Genomic DNA, 17314 nt, shown 5'->3' with positions numbered 1-17314 from the left:
AATTACTAAGCTCTTTCTCTGCTGCAACTCCTGCTGTCTCAGTGTAGTGGTCTGTTACCATGCAAGGGCGCAAAACTGGTGGTCCTGGTACGAAACTGATGGTCTTGTAACAATCATGACATCACTGAAAACAATCTCAGGTATCCAGGGCACATAGAAGAACTAACAACCAATTGTTAACAGTAGATGTTCTTAGGGCAAGGGGACTGGAGAAGGAAAAAGATTCCACAAATAAAGAAAGAAGGCTGGGCTGGGCATAATGGCTCATGCCTATAATTCCAGCATTTTGAGAGGCCAAGGTGGGAGGATCACTTGAAGCCAGGAGTTTGAGACCAGCCTGGACAACAAAGCAAGAAACCATCTCTACAAAAAATTTAAAAAGTCAGCCAGGCATGATGGTGCATGCCTGTAGTTCCAGCTACTCAGGAGGCTGAGGCAGGAAAATCGCTTGAGCCCAGGAACTCAAGGCTGCAGTGAGTTAAGATTGCACCCCTGCACTCCAGCCTAGGTGGCAGAGCAAGACCCTGTCTCAAATAAATAAAGTTGTAGGTACATGGCTCATTTCTGCCTTGAATTAGTGAAGAGGTGCTGACTACTCCAGTGCCACTCCCCGTGGAAGCCAGAAAACTGTCAGGCTGCAGAAGGTGTGATCACACAATCACAACACCTTGTTGAAGTCACTATTTCATGTCCTCTGATGTCCATCTTTTCTCCCTGGCATTTTCCATAACCAAGAGCAACAACTACATTTGACTTCCCAGAAGCTGCAGTAGAGGCAGTGGCATGGGAGGAAGGAGCATGTACAAATGAAAGGGTCAAAAGGCAGGAAAATGTACTTAGAGCACAACGTTTCTTGAAGAAAAATGTCTCAGTTTATTGTTTAAAGAAACTTATGCAAATGATATGCAAATTTGCAAAAAGTAATGCTAATCCTTGCATAGTGTGCTTACTTTCATACCCTTGACTCTGACCTTTAAAAGGTCCAGAGCTGCAAGGCTGTGGACCACAGGACCTTGGCCATTGCCTGCTACCTGACCAGAGTCAGTGGTCAAGAAGTATAAAAGGATGAGCAGGGCTAAAAGGTGATGGATATGGAACATTGTTCTGCCTGAGAACACAGGATGGCATATTCAGGATGGGAGAAAAAGGGGTAACTTAGAGTCTGAAAGGCAAAGCGTTGATTTTGTTTTGATCCATTCTATGCCACTTAGATGTCAAGTCTTAAAGAACAAACCAGAGACTATAAAAGCACTGGCTGGAGCAGGTTATGAGTATCTAAGATATTATCTGGAAAAACAATGTATAAATTTATGAATTTATATTATGTTATTTTCCTAAGTCTTTATCCCTTGGATTATAAATATTTTCATATATAGGTTTTATCTGAGCATATTTCCCGGCTGTATCATACAAGATACGGGATTCTAACACACTGACTTTCTTAGAAGATATTAAAAGACAAGTAATTAGCCAGAAAAATAACTGGCTTCTTGATTAAGCTCTCTCTCAATGAAAGGTATCATTACTGAAATACCAGAAAAAAACTTTAAAAGCTTACAAAATAGCTTCTCCTCCATCAATGTTGACATGACATTGTATTTCCGTCCTATTCATATAAGGCTCAAAAACTCCTTTTGGGCTGACAGGTGGCTTTCTCATGGCCTGTGTTTATCCAGTCTGTTCAGAGGTTACAGAAGTCCTTTGGTTATTTACCGGCAAGTTGCCATTCTCCACATTTTGCTGCAAAAAGCACACACTTTCTCGACTGGAAAGAGACACAGGGGACCCCAGCTATGGCACAGAGCTGTGCTAAATACCAAGCTTGAACTGTGTGAGCCTACATGCACTTCCTGAATGAGTCTAGGGAAGCTGTAACATACTACCCATCCATTCAGAGCAACTCTCTGAATGACATGACTCTGCCTTTAATAACACCTGCTTATCCTACTCATCCAGCACTCCCAATGATGCTGACAATCAAATTGCAAAGCTGAGTGACAGGCTGAAACCTCAAAGGGAACCCAGCATCTAGTTAAAAACTTCCCAAGGTCAGCAGGGAGTGTTCCTGAGCCCAGCACCAGACAGGAACAAAGGCCCTGTGGCAACAGCAGCTGAAATGACATCCATCATCATACAAAGATAAAGAGTGTCTAACTCCAACCAGAGGGCACTTGCAAATATCCAGGGCTGTCCTGACACTTTGATAGATGGCCACCTCCTTTAATTAGCTCCTCCTGTCTCTGGAGGTTTCCAAAGAACTGATTGCTTGCTCCCACCTCCCCTTTCCCTGCCACCATTTGCCTTCCTGGGTGGACAGGACTGGAGCAGGCACTGAGCCTCACCAGCCTCTTTCACTGTGTGCCCACCCACCACCACGTGACTCTCCATCCTCCGGCATGAAGCTACCACACTGACCTTTCGCAGAAGGAAGCAGATGCGCTCGATGTTCCTCAGCCGCTCCCTCTATCAGGATGCACAAGAAAGAAACGAGAGGGCAGGTTAGGGGTTCTGCTAAAACAGCATGAGAAGGCCCCGCAATCAGCCCCAATAGTGGACGGAATCCACCACAGACCCCTGCTAGGCACATGGCCAGCATGCTTCCACCCAATGACTTCTTCTAATAGAGTTTCTGACTTTCTTCCCTCTAACCTGTCGTGGTCATTTGCTCTTAACAGAACTCTCCCAGCAAACAGTATGGCCCTATCTTCCCTCTCAGTCCAGCACAGATTTCTCTTCTTTTATCTACAGTCAAGTCTCTCTCAGCTTCCATGTACACATAAGGTGGTCAAACTGCAGAATGGTACCTCATGTTCATGGAATATCCTAAAGCCTGCAGCTGGCCCTCCCAGGAGGACTTCCCACTTGGGTCTCAAAAGAGCGTATGTGCCCTCATTAGTATCTAACATAGACAAGTTCTCTGCCTGCTGGTTTTGTTTTTCTAAAGTGAGTCTATTGGAGGAAGCAAGCTCCCACTAAATTAGACACCAGTGATGTCCCCAGGCTAAGGCTTTTTAAGAAGTTCAAGTCCATCAAGGCCTGGCTCACTGCCAAGGGAAGGCAAGATGATGGCCTGTGGCTGGGCAGGTGATGACGCCCACAACACGCACTCAACGCCGTTGCCTCCCTTTTCCTTCCGTGACTTTAACGATTTGCAAAGCCACACTGAACACAGCTGTGGCATCGCCCAGTGCTTCATTACTGAGGCAATTTGGTTGCTGTAGATGGAATGGTAATGAGATTCCCTGTGAATCCAGAAAGGACAGGTGGCTTGGACACTTCATTTCCCTAATTAAATCATAAATATAGTGATTCCTGTGCCTCCTGTAACCCTAGAGGAAGGAGCCCACGTCGGGACATATTAGTGTCCACATGGCTAGCAAGACACATTGCATACTCCTCACACGTGTGCACACACAAGCACACACACTTATGTGCACGCATGAATGAAAGGAGATGCTGGAAGACACACACTAGCTCCTTCTCCAGGAGGCCAGAGCCCCTGAAAGACAATATCTACCATTAACTTAAAGTAATCCTGAATGCCCAGCTGGTAAAAGGAAGGGAAAACATGAGAAATGAGGAGAAAAACAGAGCATTCCTCCTCCTCTCCATCCCAGAGGGTCCAACAATATTAGGAGCTTCAGGGCATCTTAAATGCAAATGGGTCTCATGCCCTCATTGAGAGACGCATCATACGGATCAGCAATTATTTGTGACACACAAGTCCTTCCAGGGCTGGAGTCACCAATCAGTGAAGCAGCTTTCTTAAGCCACCTGAGTCTGAAATGCTGCTCTGGGGGCTCTACAGAGGTCTAAGAGCTTGCAGGAGAGTTAAATGAGGCATCCAGAGCATTTAACTTCCTGCCAGGGAGTAACATCATAAAAGCAGGGAAAACGTGTCTAGCACTTTTCCATTTAGGGTTCTTACTTTTGTTTTTGTTTTAAATACGAGACAAGAGTCTTTTCCCCAGGGGCACCTAGAGTCTTCACTCTGTCCATGAGTGTCACAGGGCCCAGGCTCCTTAATTAATCGTTCACTAATTAGAACTGTGCCTTTAACAATAGGATTTAAAAAAGAGAATTGAGATTTAATTTCTACGCCACCATTTCAATATTCATCCAATGTTTAATCAACAAATATCTATGGGGCACCTACTATGTGCAAACACTATTCCTGCACTGGCCTTTCACAGAAGCTCCCTAGAGAGCATATACTGTCCTGATTTTCTTTATTCTGTCTAATCTTCCTTATTCTTCACCAAGGTGAGCTGGAAAAGATTCCGCAAAAAATATTTCATGGTTTCACCAATCACATGCAACCCAGCATGGAATCTGCATGATACAATTTAGCGGCAGGACAAATTCCTTCCCTCGCATTTGCCCTGGACTCATACAAGAAAGCTTTGGGTGTCTAAGTGAGCTGCCTATTAATTTCAGCCCAAACAGTTAGAAGGAAGGAAAGTAAGCTCTTGTCTTCCCTGGCATTTCTACATAAAAGTATCTCTCTCTAAGACTAGAGCCGCTCACTGCACCTGGTAGATATTGACAGGCCAGGTGTGTACTGTTGGTGCCAAACACAAAAACATCCAGAAAGACATGAGACCCAGAGTGAAACCTTTCAGGCCCGACAGATCCAAATTATCCCACGTGCAGGTGAGGCTGGTAGGTGGAAGCAAAATAGATTTTGATATTTGTAAGTTCATGAAATACAGAAAGTTTTCAAGTAGATCTTGCAGGTTCTTTAAACTTGCATCAAAACTTGCTTTGAAAGAGTCTGGCTCTATTTCACGGAATCAAAAAATACACCAAAGCTGACCTCAGATATTATAAAATCAGGTCTCTTGAAGAGACAACAAAGGGGAGGAGGTAAGATGGCAGGCTTTGGAGACTGGCAAACCTGGGTTCAAGTCCTGGCTTCACCACTCATGAGCTCTGAATCCCTGCACAAAAGAGTTCATTTTGTGGCTTATAAATTGGGTTAATGATGCCTGTCTCACAGCATTATTGTGAGGATTACAGATTATGTATAGGAAGTTCCTAGCACATAGTAAAAACTCAAAACAATTACAACTCCAGTAACAGTCCTCCATTTTCTAGAAGGGGACCCTGAAGTATGGTTCTTCATATGGCCTTTTGGTACCTCCCTAAAAGCATATCCTTTATACATGGGGCCTGCAGCGAAGGAGAAAAGACCTCTTTGTCCCTGCTACTCAAGAACCACGCCATAAACATTCCAGGCTAAGATGGTACCATGATAGCAGAACCTGTTGTTCTCTCTACAACTTCTGTCTGAAAAGGTCAACAAAGCTACTCAAAGAGGCAAAAATTTGCCTTTGCGCTGGAAACCGTGGCCTGGAAGGAACTTCAGCTACACATAGAACCGGTGGATTTAGATTGAGAAACACACTTGAATGAACTGTGTGTGCACTACCCTTTGAACTCAGAAGTGCTGGACTGGAGTAAGTGTGGAAAAGGCTCTGTCCACACACAGGGTTGGTCCCTGGCTCTGGGACATGGACTGCACTGACCAGAGAAACAAACACCCAAAACACCCACACCCACCCAGCATCCATTCAGAAGCTCCCAGTCAGAGGCACAGCCAGGGCACAGGAGAAGGGTGGCATGTAGGGCCCGCCAAGCCAGACAAGCAGGAAGATGCCAGGAGCCACGCATGCTGGGGCAGGTAGCCTTTCACATCCTGAACCCAGACCAGAGCAATCAGGCTGCACCAAATTCTCCAGGCAGAGGTGAGCTGACCTCAGGCCCACAGAACCACCTGAGATGAATGCTTGTGGGTGATAGATATGGGGGCAGGGGCTTTGTGCATCAACCCGCCCTCCATATCTCCATCTGAGAAACCTGGTGCCCAAGTGGAGCATGCAGCACGGGACATCCATTCATGATGCTCATGTGCGTGTAAGCACACTGGCCAACACGAAGCCTCTTTCCTTGTTTAAGGATGATTAATCAAAATACATGAGCACCAGGCTTTGAGGACTCAAGAGCCACAGCACAGTAGACAATTTCCCTGGTTTACTGGGACAGTCACACCTGATTTGCAAGAGACCTCAGCACACTTCAGGTGTGAGAAGGCTCCTTCACAACCTTGAGCCAGGTAGGGAGGCACAGTGGAACAAGAATGTTCTTTATGCACTCAAATCATTCACATTCTCACCCTCTTTCCCAGGCCCTGGGTAGCCTGAGGTGACAGCACCTTCCCGTCCCCAGTATCCACCACTTACCGCATGAACAGGGTTGCACTGGTCTATAGGGCTCTTAAAATCCGTCCTTAACTCATCAAAGGCAATTATCTGAAACAGAATACAGAGATTTGAGGTGTTAGTGCACATGAGTCGGTACACCATGTCCGAAGCCTCTGTGGATTTGCTTCCAAATAACACAGGAAAGAGAAAGAGGCTGTAGACGGCACGAGATTGGCCCGCAGCTGGTGGCTGCTGACGCTGCAATAAGCACAGGGGGTTGATTATATTCTTCTGTCTACTGTGTATGCTTAAAGTTGTCCTCAGTAAGGTTGTTTGAGTATTCTGTGCTTTACAAAGATGTAGAGAAAATCTACTGTGCTGAGGGCATGTTGGGATTTAGATAAAAGCACAAAAAATTTAAAACTTCAAACCACTACTTTTAGCTCCATTCCTTCTAGGAAGGGCTATTTATTTTTTATTTGTGGGTATGTGGGCAGAAAGGGTGATTAGAAGTAAAACAGACAGAAGTCAGGTGAGAGGGAAAAGAGAAAGTTACAGAAATAACCAATCTCTAGATGTCCACAAGCCTGGACAGGCGGCTCTGGGCAGTCAGTGCTTCACAGCACAGTCCTTTGAACTTCGGTCCTAAGTTCATTTTGGACGAAGACTCAGAACTCCCCAGAGAGCAAGCTTCCCCATAAGCCTGGAGGAAAGAATGTTGGAGAGGCCTACTCCAGTCCCAGAATGAGGCATGGCCCATCCACAGAAAGACCTAACTCTGAAGATTCACAAGCCCACATTCTAACTGCAGCTACCTGGTCTACTGCAGGAAGAATAAATAATAGAACAAGGTGGGATTTGGCCAGGGGAGTGTCCTTTCTTATGGTGTGGAAGCCTTGGGTGCTCACAGTGAAGTCTCTCCTATTGAAAATAAACACATGGCCAGGCACGGTGGCTCACGCCTGTAATCCCAGCACTTTCAGAGGCCGAGGCGAGTGGATCACCTGAAGTCAGGAATTTGAGAGGAGCCTGGCCAACATAGTGAAACGCTGTCTCTACTAAAAACACAAAAATTAGCTAGGTTTAGTGGAATATACCTGTAATCCCTGCTACTCAAGAAGCTGAGGCAGGAGAATCGCCTGAACCCGGGAAGTGGAGGTTGCAGTGAACTGAGATCGAGCCACTGCACTCCGGCCTGGGTGACAGAGTGAGACTCTGAGAAGACAGACAGACAGAGGAAAGAAAGAAGAGAAAGAGAAAAAGAGAAAGAGAAAGAAAGAGAGGGGAGGAAGGGAGGGGAAGGGGAAGGGGGAGGGGAAGGAAAAAGAAAGAAAAAGAGAAAGAGAAACAGAAAGAAAGAAAATAAACAGACATAAGCAACTCCCCAGGAAGGCACATCCCAGGGGTCCCTGAACACTTGGCAGAATTGCTGAAGCAAGCTTCCCACCCCGGAATGTCCCCAATCCAGCAACATGGGGCTGAGAGTAAGCACCAAGTCAGAGAAAACAACTTCCCTCCACAAAGCAAGTAGAATTTTAGAGCAGTCATATGTCATCCTGATTTCAATCCTCCTACAGAATTTGAAGAAAAATTCAGTATAACTTATATTAAACCAACACAGTTTTATATCATCCCTTGCCAGATAGTTAATTATCCAGCCTGTAATTAAACTCTTTAATTACAAGAAACTCACCACTGAGGATCCTCATTCCATTTCTACCTCTAATTAATCATTGCTTTCCATATTAAACTAATATATGACTCCCTGAAGCTTCCACCCACAGCCTAAGCCAGGGTCAGCAAACTACAGCCTAAAGGCCAAATCCGGCCTGCTACCCATTTTTGTTCAACCTGTGAGCTAAGAATATTTTGTTGGTGGTGTTTTGGAAACAGAGTCTCATTCTGTCAGCCAGGCTAGAATGCAGTGGCACGATACTGACTCACTGCAACCTCTGTCTCCTCGGCGCAAGCGATTCTCCTGCCTCAGCCTCCCAAGTAGCTGAGATTACAGGTGTGTGTCACCACGCCTGGCTAATTTTTGTATTTTTAGTAAAGATGGGGTTTCATGTTTTTGACATTTTTTAAAAACAGCTGAAATAAACCAAAAGGAGAATATTTTGTGGCATGTGAAAATTATACTAAAATTCAAGTTTCAGTATCCATAGATAAAGGTTCACTGGACTATAGTAGCATTCATTCTTTTATCTATACTGCTTTTGCACAATGGCAGGGTTGAGTAGTAGTTACAGGCCAAAATATTTACTATTTTGCCTTTTGTAGAAAAAAATCTGCTGACCCCAGCCTATTCTTTCATTTGCCCTCTAGAGCTATCCTCTCCAATATGATAGCCACTAGCCACATGTAGCTATTAAAGCTTATTTTAATTAATTAAATTAAAAATTCAGTTCATAGACACATTTTAGTTGTTCAACAACCCTATCTATCTAGTAGCTATTACACGGCACAGGTATGAAACATCCCCATCACCACAGAAAGTTCTACCAGAAAGCACTGCTTTAGAAGCACATAGGATGGGTCAAATCCCTCTTCCACAAAGAACCCCTTTAAGTACTGTCAGCTACAGTGACCTCAGCAAATCTTTCTTCAAGTTAAATCTCTCCAACCATTGTTTACACAAACTGACACTAAGCTGCCTCATCATCCTGATTGTCCACCACTGATGTTTCAGGTTCTAAATGTCCATTCTCAAATGTGACTGTCAGTATTAAACACTAGATTCAAGGTGAGGGTGGCTGGCACAGACAGTAAGAATGTCACTCACCACCTCTGTTCTATAGTCTATGCTTCTTTTAATCCAGCCTGATTGCATTAACTTTTTTGTGGCCATATCACATTTCTGGCTTTATACTAAATTTGCATTCCCTAAAAACCCTAGGTCTTTTTTCATGTGCTTCAGTTAAACTCAGACCACCTCATTCTGCACAAGTATTGTTGGGTTTAGAGGCCTAAGAGCAGGAACTAATCTTTATCCTGATTAATTCCTCCCTATTCAATCTGGTCTATTGGTCCCATCTTTTGAGACATTGGCCTATCTCCCAACTACTATGCAAATCCTAATAAACACAATATCCTCAATACCCACATCTGCATTCACTCTGATACAAATGTAAACCAAGCAGGACCAAGGACAGAGCTCTGAGCCCACCATTCCTAGCTCCTGTGAGGCTGACATTGGTTTTCCTGGCACCTGTTATCTATCTAGTTATAAAGACAGTTCACCACATTTTGATCCAGTCACTGACAGCAAGTATCTGGACAGCTGCAGAACTCCACAGCTATTAGTGCACCAAGTACAGGACCCCGGCAAAGAGGCTGGGTGCCCATGGAGGAAAGGGAGCCAAGCCTCCCCACAGTAGACAACCCCCATCCCCAGTCCTGCCCCAGGGCCTGTGTCCCCGTCGTCTGAGTGCAGGGAGGTGGGTCTGGACTACACAGGTAGCTGGAGCTTGAAGTAGGAGACAGGAGTCAACGGGGAGCTGGAGCTGTTCAGCCAGGCTGAGAGCCAGTAACCCTGCCTCAGCCCACCTCAGCGCCTCGCCTGGCGCAGACGAAGGAGGCCTGAAGAGTGGCTTATGCCTTTGAGCTCCATGAGATACGAGGTCCTTCATGAGCATTTTCTGATGAAGCAATGGCAGTGCATCCATGAGGCAGGAGGCTTTCAGCCTCCCTGTCCCCAGTATCTACTCACCAATGTATCTATCCATTCACCTAACATTCAGCCAGCAACCTTTATACACAGGCACTGGGCTAACCACTGCAGACACAAAAATCAACAAGACTGGTGCCTGTGCTCACCAAGTTCCTAGTCTAGGGGAGGAGACCGCCATGAGACAGACCACTGAGCTACAGTGTGATGAGGGCTACCAAGGCGATTGTAACAACAGCTATCAGGTATTGCCTGCTCACCATGTCAGGTGCTGGGCTACATGCTGCACATGCTTTTTATCATTTAATCCTTTGACCACCCAAAGGATTAAATGGGACCAATAATAGTACCTACATCACTATTATTGGTCCCATTTCAGAGATGAAGAAACTGAGGCCCAAAGTAGTTAAGTTACTTGCCCAAGATCACTCTTTGGTGCCAAGATCCAAGCCAAGGCCTGCCTAACACTAAAACCTGAGCAATACCATTACATTCTTCTGCCTCCAAGTACATACAGAGAAAAGTAAATAAGGAGTCAGAAGACATACAGAAGAATGAACAGCTGTCCCCATGGAACCAAAGCAAAGCTTCCCTGAGGAGGCAGGGTTTCGGCTCCCTGCCGCCCAGCACTAATTCATAAATAGACTCCCAGTCCCAGCCTCCTGACCTGTCTGAGGATAGAAGCCACAGGCCCCACGGTGTAGTCTCATCTTTTGAGTGCAGCAGACTTCTACCTAGTGCCAAGCCTTAACATCAGCAATGGACTGAGTGTGATAACCACGATGATGTAAGGACAGGCAGATGAGCAGCCTGCACTGTTTAATTCAGCTGAATGCACAGACCGGCCCGTGTATGTGTCCTACAAGGCTCCATTGCACCCTGAGGCCCAGCCACTGACAATACAGGTGTAACTGCTGCACTTTACCTGAACTTTAATGCTAAACCAACAAAAAGATCACTTCATTTCTCACTCCCGTCTTTAAAACATTTTTACATTTAATGCAGTAAAATTCACTCTTTTTGGTGAAAAGTTCTGTGAATTTTGACAAATGCAGTCATGTGATTACCTCCACAATCAAGACACACAACAGTTCTATCACCCCCAAAATCCCCTTCTGCAATGCCCCCCCCCACCATGTCTCACCCCTGCCCCTGCCCCTGCCCAGCAACCACTAATCTGTTCTCCATCCTTCTAGTTTTGCCTTCTCCAGAAAGTCACATAAATGGAATCATGGAATATGTAGGCTTCTGAGCCTGCTTTCTTTTGTAAGCATAAGTAAATAACACTATGTGTTTAAGTTTAACCCACACTGTTGCCTGTATCAACGGTTTGTTCCTTTTTATTGCCGCGTAGTACTCCATTGTACAGACGAACTACATCTGTACAATGGAGGTTTATTTATCTGCCTCTTAAAGGACATTTGGGTTGTTTCCAGATTTTGACAATTATGAATAAAGCTGCTATAAACATCTACACAAGGGCTTTTATCTAAACACAAGTTTTCAATTTCCTTGGACAAATAGGAAGGTCCATGTGGTAAGTGTGGGTTTAATTTATAAGAAACTGACAAACTGTTTTCCAAAGTGGCTGCACTATTTTGCATTCCTACAAGCAACATGAGCCTTCCAATTACTCCACATCCTAGACAAAACTAAGTACTGCCAGTTTGATTTTTAGTTGTTTTGTCTAGTTTTGTTTTTTTTTTTAGTCATTTCAGTAGGTGTGTTGAGGTATCGTTATAGTTGTAATTTGCATTCCTCCACTGACTAAGGATGCTGAGTATCTTTTCATGGGCTTAGTTGCCATCTGTACATCTTTTTCGATGAAATGGTGTCCAAATAATTTTCTCTTTTAAAACAAAATTAGCTGATTGTTTTGTTACTGATGATCTTTGAGAGTTCTTTATATATTTTGGATACAAGTGTCTTGTCAAAGATGTAATTTGCAAATACTGTTTTCTGTGCTGTGGCTTGTCATTTCATTTTTGACAGTATGCTTCTCAGAGCAAAAGTTTTTCACTTTAACACTAGTTTATCCAATTTATCCATTTTTCTTTTATGAGTCATATTTTGGTATTCAACCTATGAATGCTTTTGGATCTAAGAACTTCTAAGACTACAAAGGTTTTCACTAATTTTTTTTTCTAAAGCTTATGGGTTTTCTCTGTGGGAAAGCTTAAACTACAAATTCAATTTATTTAATAGATTTAGGACTATTCCAGTTATCTATTTCCTATGACGTGAGCTTTGATAGTTTGTGATTTCAAGGAATTGGCCCATTTCATCAAAGTTGTCAAATTTGCAGATTTATATTGGGAGCCATGCTTATTTTTATATTTCGCCCTCCCTCATCGGACATCTCCCCTGCTTTTTTTCTCACCAGACTTTTGAGATGGAGGCTTAAGTGATTACAGAAAATGTAAGACAAGTTGGCAGCAAAGCAGTGGAAACAAAGCAAGAGCGATCCTTCTTCCCCAAGTCGCATAACTGAAGTCCTTGAAAGCCAGGTTGCCTCAGTGCTGCCTGGGGCTGGGCCCTGCCTGAAAAAGTGGGGCAAGGGCGAGGCTCTAGGGCAGAAAACTGGAGGTCCCGAGGAGATGCAGCACCAGAGGGAGAGAGAAGGATCAAGTTACATCAGTAACATAATGCAATATATATGGGCAGACAGCAGGACTTAGTGGAATACCAGGCTGGAGGCTTGAGAAGCAGGGCCAAGGGAAGCCACTGAGAAGTCCAGAAAGGAGGGCAGCTACAGAGAACACTCTAGATGTGAAGCTGTTTCTATGAACATTGAACCCTGTTCCTACCACCACTAGGCTTAAGTAAGTTCAGCCCAAAAGACCCTGCCCCAACCCTCCAGCCTATCGCCTTTCCCTCTTCCCCCAACCACAGGACCCTGAAGCAACGATCCATGGAAGCTCACTGTGCAGAGCCTCACCAAGGACTACCGCAAGGTCAATCGCTGCTTGGGTCTGCCCTGAGCCTACATCGCCCTGATTCCATCCAGCCTCTAAAGTTGGGAAACTATAAAGCATCTCATGCTTCCTTCTTTGGGTTCACAGAATTTATAATCAGGAGATTTTTTAAAAGTTATCTCACTTGTTGGAAATCATTATTTTGCTAAAAATAACTATGCTATACTATGGCAAAAAATAAAAATAAAAAACCTTCCTGCAAGATGAAGAAATGATCAAAATGTCAACGTGCATTAGCTAATGAGTCCCCAGGGCTGCCCCATCAGAGCTTAGCATTAGAAGAGGCTGGTTTTCTCTGGGACTTTCTCTTCCCTGCATTTGCTCCTCTTATTTCTGCAAGCTCTTAAATGGTTGAGACCTCACTACCTTGCATGTGTATTGCATTATCTTATTGACATAACTTGACCTGCACAAGTACTCTGTGAACTGAATAGGGATGTCCCCCTAGCACACAAGTTCAGGAGACCAAGACCCAGTCAGAGTGTTTGAATGGTGTACTCCACCTTCCGTGATGAGTGAGGGACAACCCAGGCTGGACCCAGATCTCTGAGTCTTTGACCAGTTAGTGCTCCATCCAGCACACTGTGCTGCCCCTCTGTGACTTGAACGGGTAAAAAGAAAGTATTGAGTTACTGAAGAGGCCCAGAAAATCTTGACTAGAGACCCAGGATGCACCTGGCACCATTTCTGGCTCTCTAGAACAGTAGTGAGAAAGAAGAAAAAGTCCCTGCCTTCATAGAAATTATAATCAAGGGTAAGAGTGGAAGAGATAATTAACAAATAGATAATAAAAGCATCAGAAAATGGTAGACTGTGTGAAGAAAATAAAACAGCTAAGAGGAAGAAATAGAATTGGGAGTAGAGAGGGCGGTGGTCAAGAAAGGCTCTCTGAGGAGGTATCTTTTAAGCTGAGAGACCTGAATGACCAGGAGCCAGAAGAAGAAAGGTCTGGGAAGAAATTTCCAGAGATGGAAATCATGCTGCAGATGCCAAAAGCAGGAAATAAGCATGGCAGGTGGAGGCACGGAAAGGCCTGCAGAGAGTGAGGCGGACAGCAGGGGAAGGGGAGGTCAAGGCTCAGGGCTGGCCAGGATCCCACTTGTGCAGGGTTCATCCAACTGCAGCTCCCCAAAGTCGACGGTGTGACAAGGAGCCATTTGGCCCGTCTGTTCCACTGGTGACGTGGCCCTCATGTGACTCGCAGGACTGAGTGTGTTTGCTAATTGTGGTCTCTCACTCTAACAAAAGGAGTTGCATGGACATGACTGAGGGGACCACTGCTGATACAAGTTGATCGGTGTGAAACCAGTGTAGACTGTGGAACAGGTGTTGGGCTGACAGCTTTCAAGTCCATTCCAAGAAGTAGCAGATTCACCCAAATGGCAAGTCAGTGATCAGGGGCAATATTTAAAGAGCTCATGAATCCTAAGCAAGTCATACCCAGGGAGTCAGAGGATATATTTAGGTTAACCCATCTTAGCATTTGGGCACTGGCAAAAGCTGTGCGGTTTTCTAATGAGGCCTACCTACGTTAGGAAGGGCAATATGCTTTACCAAGGATCTCATCCAAAAACACCCTCACAGAAACATCCAGAATAATGTTTGGCCACATAGCTAGACACTATAGCCAGGTCAAATTGACATGCAAAGTTAACCAACACAAGCCCCCAGTACTAGGGACTGTCACAGGCTCTAGGCAGTGTGCTGGGCCCCGGCCAGGGGGCTTGGTTGGAAGATGGCAGAGTGATGACCAATGGGTCCCTTTCACATGTGAGAAACCATCAGAAATCACGGCATCCAGCATTTTGGCGCATGCCCTCTTCGGAAGGAAGCTGCCTTACAGTAAGGTGGGAAAAATATGTGACCCAGCCTCCTCCACTTAGGGATGAGGAGCCTCAGGACCACAGAAGAAAGGGACTTGTCCTGGCACTGTCACCCTCAGAGCCTGCACAGGGTCGCTTATCACTGTCTCAGGAGCAGTGTCCACTCTCATCATGAGTGGGGACCGTCTGTGCTGTGGAGTACCCAGAACAGGCTCTGCAAAAGATGGGGCTGGGCCAATTCCAGAGCCGAGGCTTAAGGACCACGAGCACCTCGGACTCCATAGGAGGAGGGCTGCTGCTCAGGAAAATCAGACCAGCCCTTCTGCTGCCACACTCTCCATGCCTGAGCAGCAGCCCCGAGTGCCCAGGTCTGCCCGTGCCACTGCCTTCTAAGTCCTCGCACAGCCACGCTCCCTTCTCACACCACAAGTACATCAACCGCCCCTGACTCCACACCTCTCTCTCCCGAACAGGTGCTGCCTCTTCAGAGTGAAGACTCCTGGATCTGAAGGAGGTCTCACCTGCATCCTGACCCGGCCGGTTCCCAGCTGTGTGACCTGGAACTTGTCATTTCACTCCTCCAGGTCATGGCTTCCTTATCCATAAAATGAGAATAATCCCTACCTCAACTGGTTGCTATGAGTGCAAAATGGGGTGACACAGACTATAGCACCATGATAGACAGAAATAAAGACTGTTGGATGTGGGGGTGGGGGGAATGCCATTGTGTAAAAGGCACAACAGTGTCATTGCTACACATGCCATGCGAGTCAGCATGTCTCGGTTCAAATCCAAATTCTACCTCATTTATTCGTGTGACTCTGGGCGAAGTGTTTAAGCCCTCCAAGCCTCGGTGTCCTCAAGTGTAAAGAAGAGATAGTAGTGGTTTCTTGGTTCCTACTTCATATTGTTACTTTGAGGATTAAATGAAATCATGTACAACAAGCACTGGGCGCAATGCCTAGCATGTAAAGTTAAAACATTAATATCATTACTTTTATTTCCGTAGTTATTACCATGCAGATGTTTGGGCCCAACCCTCCGGTCTCAGGGCTCTCCTCCCCTTTCTGGCCTTGAGCATGATCATTAGCAACACACCATCTGAATCAGGAGAATCCAGGCCCTGTAGGGGAAATCTGGAGTAGGGGGGTAGGTAAGAGCCATGGCAGAGCCACTCTGAGGACTCAGGTGGGTGATAAAGCCAGCATGGCCCATCCTGTTACAGGTGGAAACCTGAGCTCAGGGTTGCCAGGACAGAGACTGGAGATCAGCAGATGAGCTGAGAACGGAGGCATTGGCTGCCCCAGAAGAGTCCCTAGACCTGAATCATGAGTACAAACTGGGAAACACAGGATACGTTGGCTTCTTTGCCATCATGTGCCAGAATCTGCAGACACAGCTGGTTCTGACACAGCTTTCCTGGTCCCCGTCTAGTTAACAGGAAACAAAGACACCCCAGAGCCGTGCAATTCTGGGACTAAAGCCAAGTGAGCAGGAGACCAGGCAGACCTAGCCCCAGCTGACTTGCTTCAGCCGACAGCACAGCGGTCCTCAACTCCAGCCAGCAGCCATCTGGGTCAGGGCGAAATCCAGAGAGAAGAGAACGAGAAGGCCCTTTCCTGCTGACTTGTCATAGGCATAGTCCAGGCAGCCACTCTGAACAGCTCGAGCAGTGAGGGAGGAGTTGGCAAGAAGTAGCGGCAGCCTGCAGTGTGCTGGGACCTCCCCCGGGCAGTCAGGCCAGAATCCCCCGCTCCACCAGCTCCCTAACTCAGCCAGCCCACCAGCACTACCTCTGGGCCAGCACTTTGGGACCACAGAGCCTGACCCAGGTAACAGCCCCCAGCCCCAGGTTCCCCCTCCTCTCACCAAAGAATGCACGCTCTGGCATCCTTGGTTCTCAAACAAAAGAATGCAGGACCAATTTCTGGCTCAAATGTTTGGTGATCTTCCAGACACCCTTTTGGAGTCCCTGCTTTCAGCCTCCCTCCTTCTGGTCCAACATCCTCTACTCCTTGGGTGCTTCTTCGACACCTAGGCCTCAAGGGCCCATGGCCAGCCCAGCCCTGCTGAGCTCTGGGGGAGCATGCACCCAAGAGTGAATGTAGATGTGCATCAGAAAGGTTCCCCAAAGAATATTCCATGAAGAGCCATCATTACTCATTCCTAAAAATACTAACTAAGCATCTACCATCTGCCAGGCACTGTCTTAGGAGCTAGAGATACAACAAAAAGCAAGGCAGATGGGAGCTGGCCTCTACCAGCCTCCACCCATTCTGTGCTGACTCTGAAAACACAATGGCTTCTGGGCATGGTCACTGATTGAGCAAGGCATCAATTGCTAACCTGAATATGGATTCTTTAAATCATACTGAAGACAGAACATGTACAAAGGAGCACAGTTAATGCCAGCTCCGGGCCAGAACTTAGGTTTTTAAAAGTTGTTGGTGACCGATTGCTTGTAGTTTGAGACATTATCATTGATCCAAGCAAGGCCCTCTCTTACATATATATTTGTTCATTTATTCATTCATTCATTTCCTTCTAGCCCATTAGCCCTTTTGCTCCACCCTTGGCAATTATTGTTTTATGTTTCATGTGTATCTTTCTGTTCCTTGTGTTCTTACAAAATGTGTATTCTCTATG

General features: G+C 45.8%; 1 protein-coding gene across 12 annotated transcripts in view; it reads right to left on the bottom strand.

Moving 5' to 3' along the window:
- The window catches only part of CNIH3 (cornichon family AMPA receptor auxiliary protein 3), a 291872-nt gene that overhangs the window by 53598 nt on the left and 220960 nt on the right, over positions 1-17314 (bottom strand). For all 12 annotated transcript variants that reach the window (XM_074385251.1, XM_039464191.2, XM_074385247.1 and 9 more), the window contains 2 exons: positions 6243-6311; positions 2416-2463 (listed from right to left, as the gene is read on the bottom strand). In XM_074385251.1, coding sequence (XP_074241352.1) covers positions 2416-2463; positions 6243-6311 — 117 coding nt within the window. The remainder of the gene's footprint in view (positions 1-2415; positions 2464-6242; positions 6312-17314) is intronic.

Source organism: Saimiri boliviensis, chromosome 14 (genome assembly GCF_048565385.1).
Source record: "Saimiri boliviensis isolate mSaiBol1 chromosome 14, mSaiBol1.pri, whole genome shotgun sequence".
Classification (NCBI taxonomy): Eukaryota; Metazoa; Chordata; class Mammalia; order Primates; family Cebidae; genus Saimiri; species Saimiri boliviensis.
The sequence above is the reverse complement of the archived record's forward strand: the minus strand, read 5'-3'. Positions and strand labels throughout refer to the sequence as shown.